Here is a 25,550-nt window from a genome sequence, read left to right as displayed (position 1 = left end):
ATAAACGGAAATAATTGTAGAAATAAACGGAATACGTTAGGAGAAATAACACTGTTATTGACACAACGAATAGTCTTCGTCGGTCAATCAACTACGTTGTTGTTTCAATAAATAATGTTCGTTGACTCAGTGAACAGATTTCGTAATATCAATAAATAGTATTCGTTGACTCAGTGAACAGAGTTCGTAATACCAATAAAGTGATAATATGGTATACATAATGAATGTTCATCCATTCAATAAACGTAATACATTGGCTCAACGAACGAAAATAATGAATTGATGAACATCGTTTTGTTGTCCCAATAAAACCAAGAATTGGACAAATTTTAAGTATTGCGTTTGTTGTCTGAATTAACATTTTTATTGATATTACGTACCTTTTTCGTTGAGTGCAGTTCGGCGGTTCAACGCTAGATAAATATGGGCTTCTCGTTTCGGTCTTTTGTGTTTTGTTAGTAACATGTTTTTGTGTCTTGCGCCGTTTTGTTATTTTTATTAATTTCTTGTTTGCTTTTATATATATAATTTTTTCTAAATGGAGCGAGTTTCAACATAATCACATGTTGACCTTTGATGAGCCACGCTCAGGTGCCCCGAAAATAGCTACGACCGTGGGGAATAACGTGACAAAAATCCACCATTGTGTATTCGCATATTAGGTGGTGTGCATATTTTTTTTATTTTATTAGGTGCAAATTTACAATCTATTCTAATTACAACACAGAGTATTTAGCAAATAGTAGCAAACAGTCTTGAATCGCGGCATGCTTTGGGCACCATCCATCGATGGTTCTCCAATACACCTATTCAGTTAGGTCCTCGGGCCATGTCCTTTTCAATCTTCTTCACACAAGTGGCAGCTGGTGTAGAGTTGTTGAATAGTTTGACTTTCATGGGCGGAATTTCTTTCTTGAGCTTTGTTTGCGTGTAGTTTAATAACATCTTCGATTAATGGTATCTCAAGGTCATTATGAATAGTTATGTTGGAAACGTAACATGGTGCATTCGCTATCATGCGCAGCGTCTTTGATTGGAAAGTTTGGAGTATTTTAGTGTTGCTCGGTATGCTGCAGCCCCAAAACTCTATACCGTAACTCCATATCGGCTTTAGTATAATTTTGTATAGTAATACTTTGTTTTCTAATGATAACTGGGATCTTTTACCTAACAGTCAATACATTTGTCTGACTTTTAAGTTTAGTTGTGCTTTCTAGGTTTTAATATGGTTCTTTCATGTTAGCTTTCGGTCCAAATGGAGTCACAGGTACTTAACATCTGATTTTAAGGGATATGAATGTTATTAATATGAACCTGTAGGCAGTCGATCCTTCCTGTTGTGAACGTAATTTGTGAATACTTTTCACCATTTACTTTATTCTTACATTTTGTTAACTAAATTTGAAGATAACTTAAATAGTTTTGCAATTTGTTAGAAGCTCTATCTGATTTTTCGTGTGATGTAAGGATTTCTGTATCGTCGGCAAATGTGGCCAGAGTAATTTCATCATCAGCAGGTATGTCAGCAGTGTAAAGGAAATAAAGGAAGGGATTGAGGACCCTAATTAGGTGTGCATATAAACCACCGATTGAAGGTATGCGAGATAGCTGAGGCAGTGAGCATATCAAAAGATCGCGCTGGTTATTTGGCACGAGAAAGCTGTCGATGTAATAGGTGCCCCGTTTTTTCACTCCGAAAAAAAGCGCAACCTTGCAACTAATTCAGTATAATACTTGACAATGTTTAAGTGCATTCATCCACTGATCCACACACCGAAGATCAAGAAACAATCAAAACAATGGATTTTAGCCGCCGAAAGTGCTTCAAAGAAGGCTCAGACAGATATATCTACCAGATATGTTATGGCCACCGTTTTCTGGGATTCACAAGGTATTATCTATATTGACTACCTGAAGAAGGACAAAATAGTTATAAGCCTCTAATATGCCGAATTATTGTGCCGAGAAAAACTGTCTCATCTTGCGAAGAAAAATATGCTCCTCCGCCATGACAACGCACCGGATCACATCTCCGCATTGGTCTACAATCTACTGCGTAATTCATGGTTTTCTCCATACTTGGCTGCCTGTGACTTTTTTTTCACTTTTAGACGTGGACCTACCGCCGTTTTCTGAATATTAGTTGGGTAGAAAGAGTCACAAACGAAAGGGTGTCGCAACGTTTGAATAAAAGAGGCGAAGTAGTGTACACGGTTAAAGTCGCAAATTGGAATACTTTGGTCATATAATGCGTCGCTCAGAATAATATGACATACTTCACTTTCTCATGCAAGGTAAAATAATGGGAAAACGTAGTGCGTACAACTTCTTGACTTAACAACCTACGCCAATGGTTTGGGAAAACTAGCACTGAACTAATTCGTGCAGCTGTAAATAAGGCAATGATTGTTAATATGCTGGGCAACATAAGAGCCAACGATCGATAAGCGGTCTCGGCACCTTAAGAAGAAGAAGACTTTTTTGTTGTCAAACTTATGATTGTCACTCACCGGGCAGACATTTGTGCCGAATGGGGAGTCCATCGCTAGCCGCTACAATGAACTGCTAGACTTCAAGGAAACGTAATATTCAGACGGGATAAAGAGGTGGGAGCAAAAATGAGATTATGTTGAGAAATAAATCACTATTTTCTAAAATTTTCGTTTATATTTTACATACTACCATGTATATTTAATTTCTTACTAACGAAACTAAATAATAAAAGTAACAATAACTTGATTAGATATAGGACAAACAAAGACAGATAAAGCACCTACATGTGAAGAAAGTAGGTGCATACCACGGTGCATACATTCATTAATAAATACCCGTCAAGTGAAGTATATTCAATATTATTTGCCCGTATAAGAGGCTATTGATTATGACATCTATATCTGGACCTCGGAGGTAAACTACACTATGCTATTTTAAGCAACTTTTCAGTAGAGCAGTTTGAATATTTTTAAAATCTTATATATCCCATAATTAGGTATCTTTTGCTCTGAAAGGCAATGTGATCATATTTTAATCATAACATATAACTAGTTTATACAATCCAACTAATAAAACGTTAAAATTTGCCCTAATTACTGTAATTAATGGTAATTTACACTGACATAGTGCAGTTTACTTCTATGAATGTTTCAAAAATCTTATATATCCCATAATTAGGTATATTTCGCTCTGAAAGACAATGCGATCGTATTTTAATCATAACATATTAGTCCAGGCTATTAAGGTTTTTTCCATGACACTTGAATAGCCAGGGTACTGAAGCGTTTTTTCGTATTATAAAAAAATTCTAGGATTAGTTTGAATAAGATATGCTTTTTCAAAATGTAATAAGTACTTGCAACGGTTTTTGATTTTAGGATTATTTTTTAAATTTCTCATTATAACTTTTTATGTGATTGTGTGTTATGATTGAATCTTATTTATTTATAGGTAATACTTTGGATCCACTTGACTCGGCCGGGTAAACTTCAAAATATGGATTAATTCCAATATTTACTGTCAAAGCTCATGAACCACAAGCTTTGCTTGAAAAAATAGCATGTAAATGTACCAAAGGATGTACAAAAAACTGCGGTTGTAGGAAGATAGGAATTAGTTGTTCAATATTCTGCAAAGGGTGCATGTGCATGGGTACTAATTGTGGGAACTCTAGGATAACTGAGTTGTCAGAGAAAGATATTGAAGCTAATGCTAACGAAGAGATGGACTTTGATTTTGAAAATTTTTTAAATGTCAACGTTTAAATAATTTTAACTAAAGTGATGTTTTCTAAGACTAATGTTGATGTAATTTTTTATAAAAGAAATAACTTTAAATAATACAGGTAAAACATATCAAAGAATCACTCGGGTTCCATTATTTAAATATAGATGATGCACCATTTTAAAGAACAGAAAGTAAGCCCTCTTTATTGAGCAATATAATATTCATGTACAAGAAAAAAAAAGTTATAATGAGAAATTTAAAAAGTAATCCTAAAATCGAAAATCGTTGCAAGTACTTTTTACATTTTGAAAAATAATATCTTATTAAAAAAATCCTAGAATTATTTGTAATACACCATTAGTAAACAAAATAAGCTTTTTTTATTATATAATATAATATATACCTAAATGTAGAGGAAAAATGTTATAATGAGAAATTTCAAAAATAATCGTAAAAAATGTAAAAAATAATATTTTTTATATTAGGTATTATACAGTGATGAGCGCACTAATAACCGGCAAAATAACGCAAAAGATGGAAAACATATTAAGAGTTGTGAGATAAAAAGAGAAGAACCTAGAAGATGTGCTAAATTTAGCGAAAGTAACTTATAAACTGACATTATATTGATTGTTTCCCACCTTTAGACGTATCGGACGAGTTTGAGAAATGCCACTGTCACAGTGACAGTTTTAGTTGACATACTCCTCTGATACGTCTAAAGGTGGGAAACAATCAATATAATGTCAATTGATATGTTACTGTCGCTAAATTTAACACCTTTACTAGTTTTATTCCTTTCTATCTCACAATTTAATATGTTTTCCATCTTTTGCGCTATTTTGCCGGTTATTAGCGCGTTCATCACTGTTTAATATATAATATAATATTATATAATTTATAATATATTATATATTAATATTATTTTATTTTTATATTATATTATAAAAAATCGTTAAAATTATAAAATCTTGAAAAACCATAATCTCTTTAAAAAAAGTCGTACAACGTTATACAGCAGACCATTTTAAAGATAATTGATTTCGGTTCCTATTACATGTACCATTGCATATACCTAAAGTTACGTAGAAAAAAGTTACAGCACAATATTTGCGAAATAACAAGGAAAATTGCCCAAAATTGCTGTGATTGGAGAATTTTGAAAAATCATATTTCGAAAACTATAAATCCTAATTACCTCTACTAAACAATATTTTAAAGAAGAAATATGTAGGTTTTCTTTTTGTAAAGCAATTAGTTCAGAGAAATAAGGAAAAAAATAGCCTGTTGGTGACACAACCCCCTCCAGGCCGAAACTAAATTTTTTGAGTAGTGTGGACATCTATAATAATCACCTATATGTTTCCTGCAGCCGATTTTGATGATATACATAGTTATAAACAATTGAAGATAAAATAACGCTAAATTTTCGCTTTTTTCGTTTATTGCTAAATGGCTAAGCATTTTAAACAAATTTGGAAGTAAGAAACTCATAATTTATATAAAAAAACTTCAGTATGGCTCCCACTGAATATGTCTATCCCTATTGGTTGCTTGGAAAATTGCAAAATAATTCATAAATTTTCAGTTTATATAAATATTCATAACTTATGTAAAAATGAACTTAGAATCTTCTTATTACACGGAATGCTGGAACTTTTGGTGCTTAAATTATACACTAAATTTCATAACAATTGGTCAAATAGTTTAAAAGTTACTTAATTTGTTTATCCCAAATTAATTTTTTTTGTAACACTATAAGTCAGAAAATGATAAAGTTACAGTAATACTTTGGATAGTTTTTGAAAGAAGAAGATTTATGCTAATAACTTAATTAAAAAAGAATGACAAAAAATAATTCAAAGTATCGCAAAATTATTTTGCAATAACATGTCGATTTTTTGCTTATAATCAATTATAATAACGTTTTAACCATTACCCGTAGAAAAATTATTTTTTCACATTTAGAAAGACTGAATTTTTATACAAATTTAAAAAAAGAAAAAATTGTCCTAGGACAATTAGGGACGAAGTTGCCGCCCCCCATTTTTTAATTCACAGCAGCCCTCTTTATAAAAATTACGAAATCAAATCAGTCACATTGGAAAGAACATACTTCAGAGTTTTAATGTACGAAATATAAAAAATATATACTTTCAAACAAATCGTCCACAAAGCTTCAAAATGTGACCCTTAAAATCGGCCGGCCTCGAAACTTGGGAGATCGATGAGAAGGGGGAAGGAAATGTTAGTTGTATCTCTTGTTCCCGCCTATGAATTTCGACGTTTCTTTTTTTAATTTGTATGTACTTTTTGCGTATAGTACGAGTATGCATTATTTAAATAAATTAATTGTTATATACACCATCAAATTTGTTTAAACAATTTTTTTTAATTTTTTTAATAATATTTGGAGTAATTTTAATCACAAAACATACATATTTATGAATAATATAATAATACATAGTTTTTTATTAAACTTAGTAATAATTTAAAATATGAAAAAACTAATTATCCCATTCGATGGTTTCTAAAAATAGTATTGGTCTATGGAAATCAGAAAATCTCAAATAAACTAGGTTTTATTTCTTTAGTAAACATGATATTAGATGAATGAAAAACTGAAGTTACAGAACCACCAAAAAAGAGATAAATGTAATTGATTGGGCTTGGAAATTAAGCTAAGAACCGTTAGTGCCGATCCGATCAAAACTGGTTGCACCGAATACTTGTTAGTACAGAGATATAAATAGTTTATGGACTTCGATTATCAAAACCTCAATCTTTCTCTATTATCTATTTTGGAGTTTCTTTTTTTAATCTGTATGTACTCTTGCGTTCGTTACGGATATGTTTTTTTGTTAATAAAGTGGTTATTTAATGAACTATGTAAATTGTGTAAACAATTTTTGGAAATTCTTTTACTATATTTTTAGGATGACTTTGTTGGCAATTATAGGAGTGGATCATATGCACTTGACTTTATAAAAACTTATAAACTTATAAACATAATAAATGGGTAACTGATAATTGTTACGTTTTTCATAAAAATACAAGTGTATTCCTAGATAAACCTCCTTTAATTTTATTTTAATAGTCTTGCTATCATACCGAAATGTATGAAATATCTTAATTTTTGTTTTTTTGCAATCTTAAAATAATAACTTGCAATGTTGTAAGATACAAATATTACAATATTGTAGAAAATTTCTGAAAATAATTTTGTTCTTTTTATCCTCTCTCTAATTTTGTTACATTTCATTTTTCGTTTATCTAGTAGCATGTTTATCAAGAAATAAATCCTAGTTTATTTGAGATTTTTTATTTTCAATTTAATATTATAAGCCAATTTTAGATTTAGGAATAATTGAATAGGATTAGTAATATAATAATTACAGGGTGTAACAAAAATACAGGTCATAAATTTAATCGCATATTCTGGGACCAAAAATAGTTCGATTGAACCTAACTTACCTTAGAATAAAAATATGCACATAAAAAAAGTTACAGCCCTTTCAATTTACAAAATGAAAATCGATTTTGTCCAATATATAGAAGAGATTTTTTATTGAAAATTTTGACACCCCGTAAAAATTTTATGGGGGTTTTGTTCCTTTAAACCCCCCCAAACTTTTGTGTTCGTTCCAATTAAATTATTAATGTGGTACTATTAGTTAAACACAATGTTTTTAAAACTTTTTTGCCTCTTAGTACTTTTTCGAAAAGTCAGTTTTTATTGAGATATTTTAAATATTCGTCAAATCCTCCACATATTTGTATAATATAGTTAAGTACGATTATGAAGACTTGGTAATCGTATGAAAATTTATTATTTATAATTTAAATTTTTAGGCATATTTTGAACCATATTAAAAAAGAAGCCGCAAAGAAGCTTATCGAAAAAATACTAAGAGACAAAAAAGTTTTAGAAACATTGTGTTTAACTAATGGTACCGCAGTAATAGTTCAATTGGAACGTTCACAAACATTTGGGGGGTGTAAAGAAACAAACCCCCATAAAATTTTTATATAAACATTTTAAAAAAGAAGCCGCAACTCGATAAAAACATGCTTTATCGAAAAAATACTAAGAGGCAAAAAAGTTTTAAAAACAGTGAGTTTAACTAAATGTACCACAATAAAAATTTGATTGGGTTGTACACAAAAGTTTGGGGGGTTTAAGGGAACAAAACCCCCTTAAAATTTTTATGGGATGCAAGAATTTCACTATAATTTTTCTTTAAGATGTTTCTGTCATAAGAATGTTACATGTCCATTTTCAATAAAAAATCTCTAATAGTTTTCGATATATTGGAAAAAATCGATTTTCATCTTGTAACTTCAAAGGGCTGTAACTTTTTTTATGTGCACATTTGTATTAAGGTAAGTTAGGACCAATCGATCTATTTTTGGTCCCAGAATATGTGAATTAATTTATGACCTGTATTTTTGTTACGCCCTGTATAACTAATATGTAAGTTTTACAATAAAAGTTACATCAAATATTATTAAAAAAATTGAAAAAAATTGTTTAAACAAATTTGATGGTGTATATAACAATTAGTTTATTTAAATAACGCATATTCGTAATGTACGTAAAAAGTACATACAAATTAAAAAAAGAAACAACGAAATAAATAATCGAGAACCAGAGATACAGTTAACAGCTCCTTCCCCCCTGTCATCGCTATCCCAAGTTTCAACGCCGGCCGATTTTAAGGGCCACATTTTTAAGCTTTGTGGACGATTTCCTTGAAAGGAAATCTTTTGTATACTTGGTACGTTAAAACTGAAGTATGTTCTTTCAAATGCGGCTAATTTTATTTCTTAATTGTTATAAACAAAGCTGCCGTGAATTAAAAAAAAGGGGGCTAACTTTGTCCCTAATTATCGTAGGACAATTGTTTTTCTTTCTAAATGTGTATAAAAATTTAGTATTTCTAAATATGGAAAAATAATTTTTCTACGGGTAACGGTTAAAAAGTTATTCTAATTGTTTATAAGCAAAAAATCGACATGTTCTTGCAAAATAATTTTACACTATTTTTAATTATTTTTTGTAATTTTTTTTTAAATTAAGTTAATAGCATAAATATTTTTCTTTCATAAACTGTCCGAAGTATTACTGCAACCTCATCGTTTTCTGACTTATAGTGTTGCAAAAAAAAATTAATTTGGGAAAAACAAATTAAATAACTTTTAAACTATTTGAGCAATTGCTTTGAAATTTAGAATATTATTTAAGCACCAGATGTCTCAGCATTTCTTGTAATAATAAAGTTCTAACTTAATTTTTACATAAGTTATGAACATTTATAAAATCTCAAAATTTATGACCTATTTTGCAATTTTTTAAGCAACAAGTAAGGATAGACATATGCAGCGAACGCCATGTTGAAGTTTTTTATATGATTTATCAGTTTCTTACGCTCAAATTTGTTTAAAATGCTTCACTTCTTAGTAATAGACGATAAAAGCAAAAATTTAGCGTTTTTTGATCTTCATTTGTTTATAGCTATGTATATCATCAAAATCGGCTGCAGGAAACATATAGGTTATTAACATAGATGTCCATACTACTAAAAAAAAGGGGGATGTGTCACGAGAAAAATCTTATTTCTTTGGACTAAATGTCTATAAGTCTATACCTATATCCTCGTGGACAAAAGTTATGGGACAAAAAACAAAATTTCTTTCTTTTGGGTTTCTTTGTGCTTTTTCTTTTGAATATATTTTGTCAAAAAAAGTATCATTGACTTTAGAAAGTGATATTTAGATAGGAAATTTAACCAGAAACAATTTTTATGTAGATATGTTTGTACCAAAAATGCATAGAACTCACACTAATGTAACCTGTGCCCAGGGACTAATTCACCCATTTCTCAAAAACGCACCCCTTTAAATGGTAGCACTCCGCGGTTTTTTCATATATAGATGTCCACTGACCATATGAAATAATAAAACCCCGTTAACGTTGTAGTTCCTTTTAGCTATCTTATTTTGAATATAATCAATAACCTATAAGTAGATGCAATTTAACAATAATCGAATCATAAATTTCAGAAGACTACAAGAAAAGAATCTTTTGAAATGATCATTATAAGAGAAATATTGAAAACGTGCTCAGAAAACAAATAGAAGGCCATATATGAAGACAAACACCAAATTTTGATTTTTGAGAAAAATATTTCAGTTTTGTTAATTTATCTCTATCCGAGTTCTAATTTTTTTTTACTTAAGCTGTAGGTTTGCTTGTCTTTATTTGAATAAAAACATTATATTGAAGTAAAATAATAAAATAACAAGAAGTAAAAGAATAATTTAATTCTATACAAAATATACATTAAATCACATTAATTTTTAGCATATGGTGGCTTCCTATTGGTTTGGAGGAAATATGATCCCTGTGCCCTAAAAATCAAACAAATTTTTAGTTTTAATAAAATGCATACTAAAGAGGTGAAGTGACGATTTAAAAAGGCTAAATAAAAACTGGATAAGAGCGGTGAAAGATAGACGGAGTTTGAAAGAGGAGGAAGAGGCCTATGTCCAGCAGTGGGCTTTTCATGCTGGATAAGTGGAAATAAGCAAGTGGTGTGTAGTGACAGAAAAATTCCAATGAAGCTGACGGGAAAATTCTATAAAATCTCCACAAGACCAACTATGTTGGTCTTATGGAGATGGCAGTTTGGGCAATTAAAAAGAAAGTGGAACATCGAATGCATTTGGCCGAAATGAGACTGCTTAGATGAATGAATGAAGCGACAAAAAAAGATCCACGAGGAAAAAAGGTTTTTCCTGTAGTTGGCTGTATACCATTTATTACAAAAAACCATAAAATCCTTTATAAAAGGTATACTTATTGTTAAAATCCCTATACAGGGCTACTAGACTAAGAGCCGCTATAGGTGAAATTTCTTAATCATTTTGTGGCACATGCGTCGACAGTGGCGCATCAAACTTTCCACTTATGGACGGGATAAATAAATTAAAAGTTACCCTCCCTTACTAACAGAATTAAATTTTTTCTATTTTTTAAGTGCTATGTGATTAACACATAAGATTCAGCGTAATTTTAACCCACCACCTCCTTCCCCCTGCCCCCACGATAAAAAAAATTCATTTTTCGTTTTTATTTTTTTTTTGTGGGATGCAATCAACTTTAAAATTTCAAAAAATTCACACGCATAGCTGAGGCTTTTATAAAACATGTCTATTTTTATAGATCCGTAGATAGAGTGTACATAACCTCAAAAAAATTAGAGAAAAATTTTTTTCCAAAAAAGCGTATAACATTTTTTGGGGAGTAGCTGCAGGTCTAATTTTTTCTTAATCTTGTGTGTTTTATCAAACACTATATTTCTGATTTTTTTCAGATTTTTCCGTAAGGCTCGCCCCCTCCAAAAATCCGAAAAACTGTTTTTTGGGGGTTTTTGGGGATTTTCCCTATTTTATAGACTTCAGAATATATCAAATAAATTTCGTCTTTATAGGTTATATGTAACTTGAAGTAACTGAGTCCTTTAGAATATGTAAAAATGAGAGAAACACGTTCAAACCCCCAAAACCCCCTTAAAAAACAGTTTTTTAATTTTTGAAGGTGACCAGCGTTACAGAAAAATCTGAAAAAAATTAGAAATATAGTGTTTGATAAAATACACAAGACTAAAAAAAAATTAGATCTGTAGCTGTCCCCAAAAAAAGTTATATACTTTTTTCCAAAAAAAAATAATAAAATTTTTTTGAGGTTATGTACACTCAACTTACAGGTCTCTAAAAAATATACGTGTTTTACAAAAGCCTTAACTATGCGCGTGAATTTTTTGAAATTTTAAAATTGATTGCATCCCAGCAAAAAAAAAATAAAATCTAAAAATAAATGCTGCCCATCCTTGTATTATTCTTCTGGATACTTCGGTTGTTTGATTATCCTTACCTATCTTAATTTCGTGACCTAGATATATATATATATTTGTCTACCAGTTCTATTTGTTCCTTTTGTATTTCAAGGTATTTACTTGGTACTAAGTTCGTCATATATTTTGTTTTTTTTTATATTCATTTTTAAGCCTATTTTATGACAGGCTGTACTCCTTCAAGTTCTTCCAACATTTTCTTTGTTTGTCCCAAATTGTCTGCAATCAGGACTATATCGTCTGCGTGGCTTAGGTGGTGTAGCATCTCTCCGTCCACATTTATTCCCTTGTCACCCCATTCGAGGGTTTTGATCGCTTTTTCTAGAGCCGATATGCAAAGTTTAGGTGATAACGTATCACCTTGTCGGATACCTCTTTGGATTTTTATTTGGTTGCTGTTAGCGTGTAGTTGTATCGAGCTTGTCACATTTTTATATATATTGGGTAAAAACCGTTTACAATTAGTCCGTCATAGTAATATAGAAATAAGATGTGAATTTAAACATGGACGTTTAAAATATCCAATGTTTCATGCTCTCTTCTTGATGTGAACAAGTCAGATTCGAGCTCAATGGTACCTAGAGGACGAAACATTGGATATTTTAAATATCCATGTTAAAATTTACATCTTATTTCCATGTTACTATGACGGATTAATTGTAAAGGGTTTTTACCCAAATATTTTTTACTTTGGTTGTTAGCATGTTAGTTTCAAGCAAACACTGATGATGATCGGTCGACCGATTGAAAACTAGTTCTATTTTTGATGTAGCCCTGTATAGGGATTTTAACAAACATACCTTTTATAAAGGATTTTATGGTTTTTTGACAAAAAAAGATAAAATTAAGAATAAGTAGATTAGGGGAAGTCTAGTGATGACACCGATTGATGCAAAAAGACAGGTCATAGGCTAAGATTTATTTGGTCGTGTTCAAAGTCTTGACGTTAGTCACCCAATACGAAGAATTGTTGATATGCGCGTTTGTGGAAAAAGTAGAAGGGAACGACCAAATACGATCTGAGTGAAAACACTTAGGCAGGACAAGTCGATAAATATCGATATATGTCGATAAATATAGACCAATCAAATTAGGTTTTTAGTCGATATAACTGAAAATACAGGGTTTGGCAGTTGAAATGTGTAGTATGAGATATTACAAAAAGACTACCATCTTGGGATTTATCAACTTTTTAGTGGAACAATTTTTAAATTAACAACAAAGACGTCAAACTTAGTATTTTGCTCATAACATAAAAACTTGTTTATTTAGAGATTTGACATTCACAGGTAACTTTTTCAGACAAAAAAGATACATCGGATGAGATACGCTAAATGAAAACCGGTTAATAAACAAAAAAGTTATTGCAAAACTGACGACAAAATCGCTGTTTTTGGATACTGTTAATAACAATTTTATTGTTAATTAAAATTTGTTTAAATGTATTTAAACTTGAGGGTATTATGGTGTTTGAATGGTGTGCAAAAAATGGCCCAGATCGGTTAAAAAGTTTTTGCGAAATTGAATTTGTTTATAAAATTTTTTGAAAAACGAGCTAATTTCTGAGGCTGGTCCAGTTAATTTGGCTGACTGGACTTTAATGATCTGGGGCTTATTTCGTTTGTTAAGATGTATACTCATAGCTTATGAAAAAAATTTAAAAAAAAGTTACATTTATGTACTCAAAATTATTTGTTAATAAATAGCACTTTTTAAGCTTATAAACAATTACAATAACTCCGTGGAAATTAAATCAAACTAAACGGCAATAAAAATACGGAAAGCTGATTAAAATACACAACTTAAAAAAAATTAAAAGTCCTACCACCCTGGGGGGCTGAGATGGCCCCTTTTAAAAAAAATAGCTCTTACGTTAATTAACAACATTGAAATTAACCAATCTTTTATAAGAAAAGTCAAAGTTTTCAACAAAATTTTTAACTAAAAAAATATTACAAATTGTTTAAACATAAGTGTTATAAACAAAGAGTATTTTGCGTTCCGAGTAAAAACATAGTGGACGTAGCGGCTGGCGTAGCCGAATGAGACTGAATTCGCGCGCTATTACAATAATACAACTACTACTCAACAATACAGCAATGCCATAGGATGGTAAATTATATAAAAGAAATTTTAGAGGGAAAGAAAATGTGTGCGGCAGTATTCCTTGATGTGGAAAAGGCGTTTGATAAAGTGTGGAATAAAGGCCTGTTGTATAAAGTGAAAAAAAATATGCCTAATGAAATATACCTGATATTAAAATCATATCTGAGCGAGCGATTTTTCCAAATCAAAGTAAATACCTCACTTTCCAAATATCATCCTATACAATCCGGAGTACCTCAAGGTAGTGTCCTCGGTCCCTTCCTTTATCTCCTTTACACTGCTGATATACCTGCTGATGATGACATTACTATGACCACATTTGCCGACGATACAGGAATCCTTACATCATACGATAACCCAGATAGAGCTTCTAACAAACTGCAAAACTATTTAAATTCACTTCAAACATGGTTAAAAAATGGAAGATTAAAGTAAACGGTGAAAAGTCTTCACAAATTACGTTCACAACAAGAAGGATCGACTGTCCACAGGTTCATATTAACAACATTCCTATCCCCTTAAAATCAGATGTCAAGTACCTGGGACTCCCTTTGGACCGAAAGCTGACATGGAAGAACCACATCAAAACCAAGAAAGCTCAACTAAATTTAAAAGTCAGACAAATGTATTGGCTGGGTAAAAGATCCCAGTTATCATTAGAAAACAAAGTATATTATTATACAAAATTATACTAAAGCCGATATGGAGTTATGGTATAGAGTTATGGGGCTGCAGCAAACCGAGCAACACTAAAATACTGCAAACTTTTCAATAGACGCTGCGCATGATAGCGAATGCACCATGGTACGTTTCCAATATAACTATCCATAATGACCTTGGGATACCATTCATCGAAGATGTTAAACTACAGGCAAACAAAGCCCAAGAAAGAAATTTCGCCCATGAAAGTCAAACTATTCAACAACTCTACCAGCCGCCACTTGTGGGAAGAAGACTGAAAAGGACATGGCCAGAGGACCTAACTGATTAGGTGTATTGGAGAACCATCGATGGATGGTGCCCAAAGCATGCCAGGATTCAACACTTTGCTACTATTTGCTAAATACTATGTGTTGTAATTGGAGTAGATTGTAAATTTGCACTTAATAAAATTAAAAACAAAATACACTAATACGGTATAGGTGAAATTTTCTAGTCATTTTAGGTACGATAGGAGCCTAAACTTAAATAGCAGAACCTAAAAGAAAACGTATGAACACTATGCCGTCACGTTTTAGTGCCGAACATGCTTCGACAATGTAGCATGAAAATTTCCACTTATGGACGGGATAAATAAATTAAAAGGTACCCTCCCTCTCTCACAAAATTCAATTTATTTCACCTTTAAGTTATATGTGATTAACAAATAAGACTAGTAATACTTAATAACGTAATTTTAACCCACCACCCCTTCCCCACCATTAAAAATCAAAAAAAAAAAATCCCGATTTTATTTTTTTTTATGTCGGATGCAATCAATTTTTAAATTTCAAAAAATTCACACGCATAATTGAGGGTTTTACAAAATACGTCTATTTTTATGGACCTGTAGGTTAAGTGTACATCACCTCAAAAAAAAATTTTTTTCGTTCAGAGAAAAACCTATAACTTTTTTTTTGATGGTTGCAGTTCTAATTTTTTCAATCTTGTATTTAATGTATTTTATCAAACACTATATTTCTAATTTTTTCAGACTTTTCCTTAAGGTTTGCCACGTTTAATAATACAAAAAAACTGTTTTTTTAGTGGTTTTTGGGGGTTTGAACGTGTTTTTTCCATTTTTAAATATTCTAAGGAACTCAGTTACTTCAATTTCCATATAACCTATAAAAAACACGATTGACTTTGATACATTGATTTGATCTATTTTGAAGTCTATAAAATAGGGAAAATAACCAAAAACCATTTAAAAAACAGTTTTTCGGATTTTTGAATGTGGCGAACTTTACAAAAAATCTTATAAAAATTAGGAATACAGTGTTTGATAAAATACACAAGATTAAAAAAAATTAGACTTGCAGCCATCACCAAAAAAAGTTATACTTTTTTTTCCGAAAAATAAAATATTTTAATTAGGGGTTATGTACCGGGTGTCCCAATAAGAATGGCTCTCGGCCATATCTCAGGAACCGTTTATAGTACAGCTTTGAGATAAAAATATTTATAACAAAAGTTGCCTCGGGAAAAGCCTGGAAATTATTTTCATAATTGTAGGTCCACCGCTAGAGGGCGTGATTGAATATCAAAAATTAAAAAATCAAAATTTTACAAAATTTACCTGTTAAAAGGGCACTGGAAATCCAATCATCGTATTCTTCATAAAATTCTGCGCATATTTGATTTCACAAGTTTAAGTCTACCTTTGCAAATAAGAGGTGGGGGTAAGTGGGAACCTTCTTATAAAAAAATGGCTGTAATTCCGGTTCTGCTAAATCGAATTTTGCGTACTTGGTCTTGTTGAAAACAGCTCTTTTTCGTCAATGTAACTGTCTTATTTTCAAAATAGCCTAATAGGTAATGTGCAAGCTAGGAGGCGTTATTTAATTATTTTCAGAAATCTAGTTTTCTTTGGAAAATATTAAATACAAGTATGCATTTTTAATCACGTATTACAAAATTATACCAAATTAGCAACATACATAATACCGAAAACCGCATGTTGATACCTTTTTTCTATCTCGAGATATCTTAAGAAATGTGTAAATTTTAAACATAACTGTTACTGTCACCGGTAAACGAGGTTAAGGAAAAGTAGTGTGCTATGGAAAAAACAAATAAATATTTTCCAGATGTAAACGTATATAATTAATTAAAACAACAATAAGACAAACAATACTATAAAATATAAAAAAGAAATAAAAGGAACTACTTACTTAGTCTTAGTGACTGCCTTAATGTTCAAATTGTTGCCGTCATTTTCGATGCAAGCATTTACTCTTTCAAGAGCAGATTGAATAGCAACAGATTTAATTGTTTTAGACTTTTATTTATGAGAACGGATTAAAGACCTTGTTTTTACCGCTAGGCCCACTACTCGAGAAAACATGATCTAGAATCTAGAGAATACGAAACGCCATTCAAAGCATTGTGAAAGCAGAAATTGAGACTGCTGTTCAATCTACTCTTGAAAGTGTAAATGCTTGCATCGAAAATGATGGGCAACAGTTTGAACATTTAGGTCGTCACTAAGTCAGTAAGTAGTTGTTTTATTTCTTTGTTATATTTTATAGTGTTGTTTGTCTAATTGTTGTTTTAATTAATTATATACGTTTACATCTGGAAAATGTTTCTTTGTTTTTTCCATAGCCCACTACTTTTCCTTACCTTCTTTTACCGGTGACATTAACAGTTGTTTAAAAGTTACACCTTTCTTAAAATATCTCGAGATAGAAAAAAGGTATCGACATGCGGTTTTCGGTATTATGTTGCTAATTTAGTCTAATTTTGTAACACAGGATTAAAAATTCATACTTCTATTTAATATTTTCCAAAGAAAAGTAGATTTCTGAAAATAATTAAATAACGCCTCCTAGCTTGCATATTACTTATTGGGCTATTTCGAAAATAAGACACTCGAATTGACGAAAAAGAGCTGTTTTCAACAAGACCAAGTATGCAAAATTCGATTTAGCAGAACCGGACTTACAACCATTTTTTCATAAGAAGGTTCCCACTCACCCCCACCTCTTATTTGCAAAAGTAGACTTAAACTTGTGAAATCAAATATGCGCAGAATTTTATGAAGAATACAATAATTGAATTTCCAGTGCCCTTTCATTAGGTAAATTTTGTAAAATTTTAATTTTTTAATTTTTGATATTCAATTACACCCTCTAGCGGTGGACTTACAATTATGAAAATAATTTCCAGGCTTTTCCTGAGGTAACTTTTGTTATAAATATTTTTTTCTCAAAGCTGTACTATAAACGGTTCCTGAGATATGGCCGAGAATCATTCTTATTGGGACACCCGGTACACTCAATTTACAGGTCCATAAAAAAAGAGACATGTTTTTTAAAAGCCTCAATTGTGGGTGTGAATATTTTTGAAATTTAAAAATGTATTGCATTCCACCTAAAAAAAAAATAAAGACGAAAAATTAAGTTTTTGATGGTGGCGGAAGGAGGAAGAGGGTGGTGGGTACAAATTAGGTTATAACGTATTACCAGTCTTACTTGTTAACCACGTAAAACTTAAAAAATGAAAAAAAATTCTATTAGTGAAGGAGGCTACGTTTTAATTTATTTATTCCGTCTACAAGTGGAAACTTTGATGCACCAATGTCGACGCATGTTCGTCACTAAAACGTGACGGCATAGTGTTCATACGTTTTCTTTTAGGTTCTACTTTTTAAGTTTAGGCTCTTATCGTGCCTAAAATGACTAGAAAATTTCACCTATACCGGCTATTAGTGTAATAGCGCGAATTCAGTCTCATTCGGCTACGCCAGCCGCTACGTCCACTATTTTTTACTCGGAACGCAAAATACTCTTTGTTTGTAACATGTCTGTTTAAACAATTTGTAATATTTTTTCTTGCTAAAAATTTTGTTGAGAACTTTGAGTTTTCTTATAAAAGATTGGTTAATTTCAGCTCTTAATGTTGTTAATTAACGTAACAGTGATTTAAAAAAAAAGGGGTCATCTCAGCTCGCCAGGGTGGTAGAACTTTTATTTTTTTAAGTTGTGCATTTTAATCAGTTTCCTGTATTTTTTATTGCCATTTAGTTTGATCTAATTTCCACGGAGTTAATGTAATTGTTTATAAGCTTAAAAAGCACTATTTATTAACAAATAATTTTAAGTAGGGGAACAAGGGGCTTGTTGTAATAGGGGTAAGTAATTTCACGGCTTTTTCATATAGGTTATTTGACCGTTTTTAACTAATTTAGCTGACTCAATCTTATTCTCTTATCGCCATGCAAATGGCATCGTCTAGCCAGCCATCCTCCGATAGTTGCAAATAGTACTTTTGTGCACGTGCTTCATTTTGATAGGGTAATTTAAAATTTGACTCTCATAAAATTTTGGTTATCGCTATTGTTTTAAACAGAAATGAATCGTTCGGAGTTCATTTCTTAAATTTAGTTATATGTACTTTGATGTTGCTTAACGATTTTACGATTAGCAAGATATTTTTACAGTTATTTTAATAAATATACAAAAGTATGCTACGGGGTATGTTGTAACAAAACGTTGGGGCTTGTTGTAACATGTTACAAATTGCGCTGAATCTTACTAAATTTATAATCTACAATATAAAAACGTATTATTTAGTTTAGTAATAGTCTAACTAAGTGAAGTCTACGAGTTAGGTTCAGTGGAAATTTTAGATAATCAATGTAGCATAAAGCAAGCAAGTAAAACCGCACGGACTGCGTCATTTATCTTTATAACGATATTCTTCTTCTTCAGGTGCCGTCTCCGCTACGGAGGTTGGCAATCATCATAGCTATTTTAATTTTTGAGGCAGTAGCTCTAAATAGTTGTTTCGAGCTGCATCCAAACCACTCTCTCAGGTTCTTCAACCATGAAATTCGTCTTCTTCCAATGCTTCTTCTGCCATCTATCTTTCCCTGCATTATGAGTCGTAGGATACCATACTTCTCGCCCCGCATCACATGTCCGAGATACTGTAGCTTCTTTTCTTTAATTGTAAGTTCAACTTCCTTTTCTTTACCTATTCTTCTCAGTACTTCATTGTTTGTAACTCTATCTACCCAGGAAACCCTCATAATTTTTCTATAGGTCCACATTTCAAAGGCGTTAAGTCGTCTCATTGTCTCTACATTTAACGTCCATGATTCCACTCCATAGTATAGAACACTGTAGACGTAACATTTTGTTAGGCGTACTTTAAGAGCTAATGTTAAATCTTTGCTACATAGGACCTTTTTCATTTTTATAAAATTAGAACGTGCTTTTTCGATTCTGACTTTTATTTCTGCAGTGTAGTCATTATTTTCTGTTATAAGTGTTCCTAGGTAAGTGTACTTTTTTACTCTTTCGATCTGCTGGCCCTCTACTATCAAGATTTCGTTAGTATTATGGTTGTTTTTACTAATTTTCATAAACTTCGTCTTTTTGATATTGAGAGAGAGTCCGTACTCCCTACTACACCTTACTATTTTACTCATGAGTCTTTGCAGGTCTTGTAAACTATCGGCTATTATTACTGTATCATCTGCATATCTGATGTTGTTAACTAAGACTCCATTTACTCTTATGCCGACTGTTTCATCTTCCAGAGTTTCTCGCATTACCTCTTCAGAATAAGCGTTAAATAATAGAGGTGATAGTATGCAGCCTTGCCTGACTCCTCTCTTTATTTCCATTTCTTCAGATGTTTCTTTTTCAATTCTTACTATTGCTCGCTGATTGTAATAGAGGTGTGTTATTAGTCTTAAATCTCTTTCATCTAGGTTTTTATTTTTTAGGATTTCCATGAGTCGATCATGTTTTACTTTATCAAACGCCTTATTGTAGTCTATAAAACAGACGTAAAGAGGATGGTTAACATCCAAACATCTCTGTGTCAGCACGTTGAAGGAGAATAATGCCTCTCTGGTACCCATACCATTGCGGAACCCATATTGAGTGTCACTAATATCCAGCTCCAGTTTAGAGTGTATTCTGGCGTGGATAATTTTCAATAGAATTTTCAAGGTATGTGACATTAAGCTTATGATTCGGTAGTCACTGCATTCTTTTGCATTCACCTTCTTTGGCAAACACACAAAGGCTGATGTCAACATTTCTCTAGGGATGATTCCAGTAGTATAGATAGCGTTGAACAGTTCTACTATTATGTCCAGGTTTTTCTCGTTGACCAACTTTATCAGCTCGCTAGGCAATTCATCTGGACCAGCAGATTTATTGGTTTTCATAGAGTTTATTGCCTGACTAACCTCTGATTTGGTTATCTCTGGGCCTACATCTCCCGTTTGGCTATCTACGGATGTACTAGCTTCTCTCTGGTCATGAAATAGTTCCTCGATATACTCTTTCCATCGTCGTAGTTTTCGTTTTGTCTCCATTATAATATTTCCATTTTTGTCGAGCAATATATTTGAGGTTCTTCTATTTCCTATTCCGGCTAGTTCTTTGACTTTTTTATGTAGGTTGAAGTTGTCATATGTGTTTTGCAGTTCTTCTATTTCTTTACATTTTTCAGAGAAGTAGGTTTCTTTAGCCTCCCTAATTTTTCTTCTTATTTGGTTTTGAAGCTGTTTATAGCGAGTCTTATTAATGGTTTTGTTTTTTCTTCTTTCATTCATCAAGTCTAGAATTTCCTCCGTCATCCATTCTTCTTTCTTACATTTGGTTGTAGTAAGTACTTTCTTACTTGGTTCTAATATAGAGGTTTTGAAGAATTGCCACTGCTGTTCTACGTTGCAATTATTTCCTGGGTTTCTGTCTAGATTTGTGTTGATTTCGTGTTTCAGATTTTCTTTTGTTTCTTCTGACTTTAGTTTCTGTATGTTAAGTTTATTGTTGTTGCGGCTTTTTTGGGTCTTTTTTAGTTGAAGTTGAAACCTAGCAATAAGAAGACTGTGATCAGAGGATACGTCTGCTCCTGGATATGCCTTTACTGCCTGAATTGAGTTTCGATATCTGTGCTTTATTAGGATGTAGTCAATTTGATTTCTGACAATTTTGTGCTCTTTGTCAGCTGGTGATTTCCATGTATACAGGCGTCGCTTAGGTAATTTAAAGAATGTATTTGCGGCTATAACATTATGCTCCTGGCAAAATTCTATTAGGCGATCTCCTCTGTCGTTTCGTTCGCCAAGCCCATATGATCCTACATTAGGGTAGCATTTTCCTTCGCCAATTTTTGCGTTGAAATCACCCATGATCACTGTTATGTCTCTAGATGCTGTGAGATGTAATGTTTTCTGGATATAGAACGATATAGAAAAAAATAAATATTACATTAAGAGTCTACAAGTGGGCTGCACTAAACCAGGGATAGTTTTTACAGCCGAAGAAGAAAGTAAAATGGCTTCCTATATTCTGTAGTGCACCGAAGTATATTTTGGAATAATTCCCATGAAGATGCGAAAACAGCCTTACCAATATGCTGTGAAACTCAGTGCTAAGCAACTTCCTTCTTCTTGGTATCAAAATTATACAGTTGGTCCAGATTGGGTCCAAAATTATGCGTAGAAATCTACATATATATTTAGGAACACCAGAAGCCACCTTATTAAGTCAAGCAACATCTTTCAACAGGACCAACGTTGGTATTTTCTTCAAAATATTCAAAAAATTTCGAATTTTCGTAACGTTACAACTTGCCCCAATAGATGTTACAACTAGCCCCAAGCGCGGGGTAAGTTGTAACAATGCACTTTTTTTGGTAAAATGCTAGTTGATTAAAAAATAACAGTCTTCTTAACTTTTCTTCAGTTCAATTTTATTCAGAGAGAGTTAAACTAGCGTTTTGTCTTTAATTAGTTATGATTGGGAAAATAGCTGTCAAGATATATTTGATTTTATGAAAATTGTTACAACTAGCCCCCTACTCCCCTACATATGTAAATATAACTTTTTTAAATTTTTTTCATAGGCTATTAGTTTACATCTTTACGGAGGGCCATGAATGAGCCATAGCTCATTGAAATCCAGTCAGCCAAATTAACTGGACCAGCCTCAGAAATTGGCTTGTTTTTCAAAAAAATTTTTGTACACCATTCAAACACCATAATACCCTCAAATTTAGATACATTTAAACAAATTTTAAGCAACAATAAAATTGTTGTTAACAATATTAATAAAAAAATATGAAAAAAAATTTTTAGGAAACGCTTTTCTTTAGTTCCGAGTGACTAAAATTAAATATATTAAAAAATCAACTAAAAAACAAAAAATTAAAAAAAAATTGAAAAAATCCAACACATTCGTCAAAGAAAAGCGTGGCGCGTCTTCATCGAATAAACGGTTTTCGCCCCACGCTTTTCTTTGACGAATGTGTTGGATTTTTCAATTTTTTTTTTATTTTTTGTTTTTTAGTTGAATTTTTAATATTTTTAATTTTAGTCACTCGGAACTAAAGAAAAGCGTTTCCTAAAAATTTTTTTTCATATTTTTTTATTTTTTACTTTTTAGTCTTACACTTTTCAAACATTAAAATATATCGTCATGTTTATTAAAATATGTATAAAACATATGATGAACAAACATGAAAAGTAGTCGGAATCGGCAAAAAATTTGAAACTCTATTGTTTATTTATGAAACATAACGTAAACAATTAACGTAAAAAGTGAAATTATGTATAGTTCATATAATTAGCTACAACCTCTATTGTTTATTTATGAAACATAACGTAAACAATTAACGTAAAAAGTGAAATTATGTATAGTTTATATAATTAGCTCCAATCTGTAAAAGTTTCAAGTTTCTTGATTGTAAAAAACAAGAGAATTTAAGCATTTTCTGGTAAAATCGTTTTTATATTTAAACAATTAACAAACATAAAAAAATTATTGACTATTCGTGTATTGTTCCCGCGAATGCATATGTCTGCAAATTTTAAGTCATTTTCATTGAAGAAAAGGCAGTAAAATAACGTCCAAAGATTTGACCCAAACGATTGAACTAAAGAAAAGCGTTTAATTAATACGCCAAAACGAATTCTAATGTTAATTGTAGCACAAAACATCTCTACCGGTGGTTTTTTCTAAGACTACGATAAAAACACGAATTTTTTGAATTTGAGTTTTGGGTGAGGTTCTGTTTCGTATTGTATTGAAATTTGACACGAATAAGTGCCGATTTTTATATAAACAAATATATTTTCGTTCAATATTTCATTATAAGCGTTCAAAATTTGAAACTTTATTGTTTATTTATGAAGCACAACGTAAACAATTAACGTAAAAAGTGAAATTATGTATAGTTCATATCATTACCTACAATCCGTAAAAGTTTTAAGTTTCTACATTGTAAAAGACAAGAGAATTTAAGCATTTTCCATTAAAATCGTTTATTTTTATTTAAACAATTAATAAACATAAAAAAATAATTTTTATTGACTATTTGTGTATTGTTCCCGCGAATGCATATGTCTGCATATTTTCATTCATTTGCATTGAAGAAAAGGCAGTCAAATTAACGTCTAAAGATTTGACGCAAACTATTGAACTAAAGAAAAGCGTTTAAAAAAAGAAGAATGTGTGTAACTTATTAAATTAAAATTAAAATACATTTTACTGCTGTCAGAAACCAGACAAAAATGTTTATATCACAAATAATCATTGCTTTTCGCTTAAATTGAATGTTAAAACTTCCAAGAGGTAGGTGGCTGGCGGGAGCTGGCTTGAATAGTTAATTTAATCGAAAAGAAATGTTTATTTCTGAAATACACATTTTTTTTCTGTTTACGGGCAACTGTAAAATGTATTCTGGGTTAAATAAATTACATACATTCTTCTTTTTTGTCAAATAATTAAATAAAAATTTATTTTTGGACACCCTGTACAAATAATTATATAAATTTTTATATTACTGAATAGAGAATTGAATGACCTTTCAAATGAGCTATCGCATGTCCCCAATTTTCATTTAAAAAAAATCATCCATTACGTCATCACGCCCAGATGGATAACGTCACTAGTATGAAATATATGCCAAAATATCGTAATTTAAAAATAAAAATCGGCCTCTTTCAGGATTTTTCCTTAAAGTCGCCTTTTTACGAAATAACGAATTTATTCTTTTCATTTGCATCGTACTGTATAAACAAATATATGAGTGTTCAAAATTTAAAACTTTATTGTTTATTTATGACGCATAACGTAAACAATTAACGTAAAGAGTGAAATTATGTATAGGTTATATCATTACCTACAATCCGTAAAAGTTTCAAGTTTCTACATTGTAAAAAACACGAGAATTTAATCCTTTTTCCATTAAAATCGTTTTTTTTTATTTAAACAATTAATAAACATAAACAACAATTATTTGTCGTCTATTCGTGTATTGTTCCCGCGAATGCATATGTCTGTAAATTTTCATTCATTTGCATGGAAGAAAAGGTAGTCAAATTAACATCCAAAGATTTGACGCAATCTATTGAACTAAATAAAAGCGTTTAAAAAACAGCTATTTTGTCTTCCGTTTTGCAATAAAGGACCCCGCACAAACCTTATGGAAAATAGGTCCCAGTGGATTTCGTTTATACTTTGGGAAAATACTCTTTGAAGCATCCTGATAAAAAGTTCTTATGGGCACAACTCAATCGTATGAAGGATTTTCAAAATATAGAAGCCCAAACTCCGAAAATTATAAGATTTACGGGGTATTCCAATTCCGTGAGTTACTGGTTATTTGGCAACATGTAGAAGTGTGGAACAAGGAAATGTACTAGTAGTCTAGGATTTCTTCCTGGCTATGCAATGGCGACCTTTACTTTGACCTTGGCCTTTAACGGACGTCATCTTCTAGAGTTTCGATGGTTTTCGGCATTTAATTGATGCAAATGAATTACTGGAGGGTTTTTTGAGGTCGCTTAACACGAATATGCCACCAGAACCGATTCCCGGAGCACCTGATTTCCAAGGTCAATGAATGGGGTTCCTGGAGTTTCGAGGGTCTTTGGTACTACATTAATGCAAACGGATTAATTATAGGTTTTGGGGGTTACTGAACACGAATACGTGATCAGCACAGACACAGGAGCAGCTGGTGCCTAAGGCCGCGTTCAGAGTGGACGAGCAAAGAGCAAAGAGCAAGGAGCAAAGAGCAAAGCGGAGAAATCAAACTCATACTGGGAAATGGAGGTACACAGTAGGCCGGGCCGAAAAA

At 31.6% G+C, this 25,550-nt stretch overlaps 1 protein-coding gene across 1 annotated transcript in view; it reads right to left on the bottom strand.

The window, feature by feature from the left end:
- Positions 1–10,019: 10,019 nt before the first annotated feature.
- LOC126881627 (lipase member H-like) overlaps positions 10,020–25,550 on the bottom strand; it is a 45,066-nt gene continuing 29,535 nt past the window's right edge. The window contains exon 4 of the mRNA XM_050645999.1: positions 10,020–10,131. Within this exon, the coding sequence (XP_050501956.1) occupies positions 10,074–10,131 (58 nt within the window). The 3' untranslated portion in view covers positions 10,020–10,073. The remainder of the gene's footprint in view (positions 10,132–25,550) is intronic.

The sequence above is a fragment of the Diabrotica virgifera genome, chromosome 3 (assembly GCF_917563875.1).
Source record: "Diabrotica virgifera virgifera chromosome 3, PGI_DIABVI_V3a".
In the NCBI taxonomy this organism is placed as follows: Eukaryota; Metazoa; Arthropoda; class Insecta; order Coleoptera; family Chrysomelidae; genus Diabrotica; species Diabrotica virgifera.
This window is presented reverse-complemented; position numbering and strand designations above follow the sequence as displayed.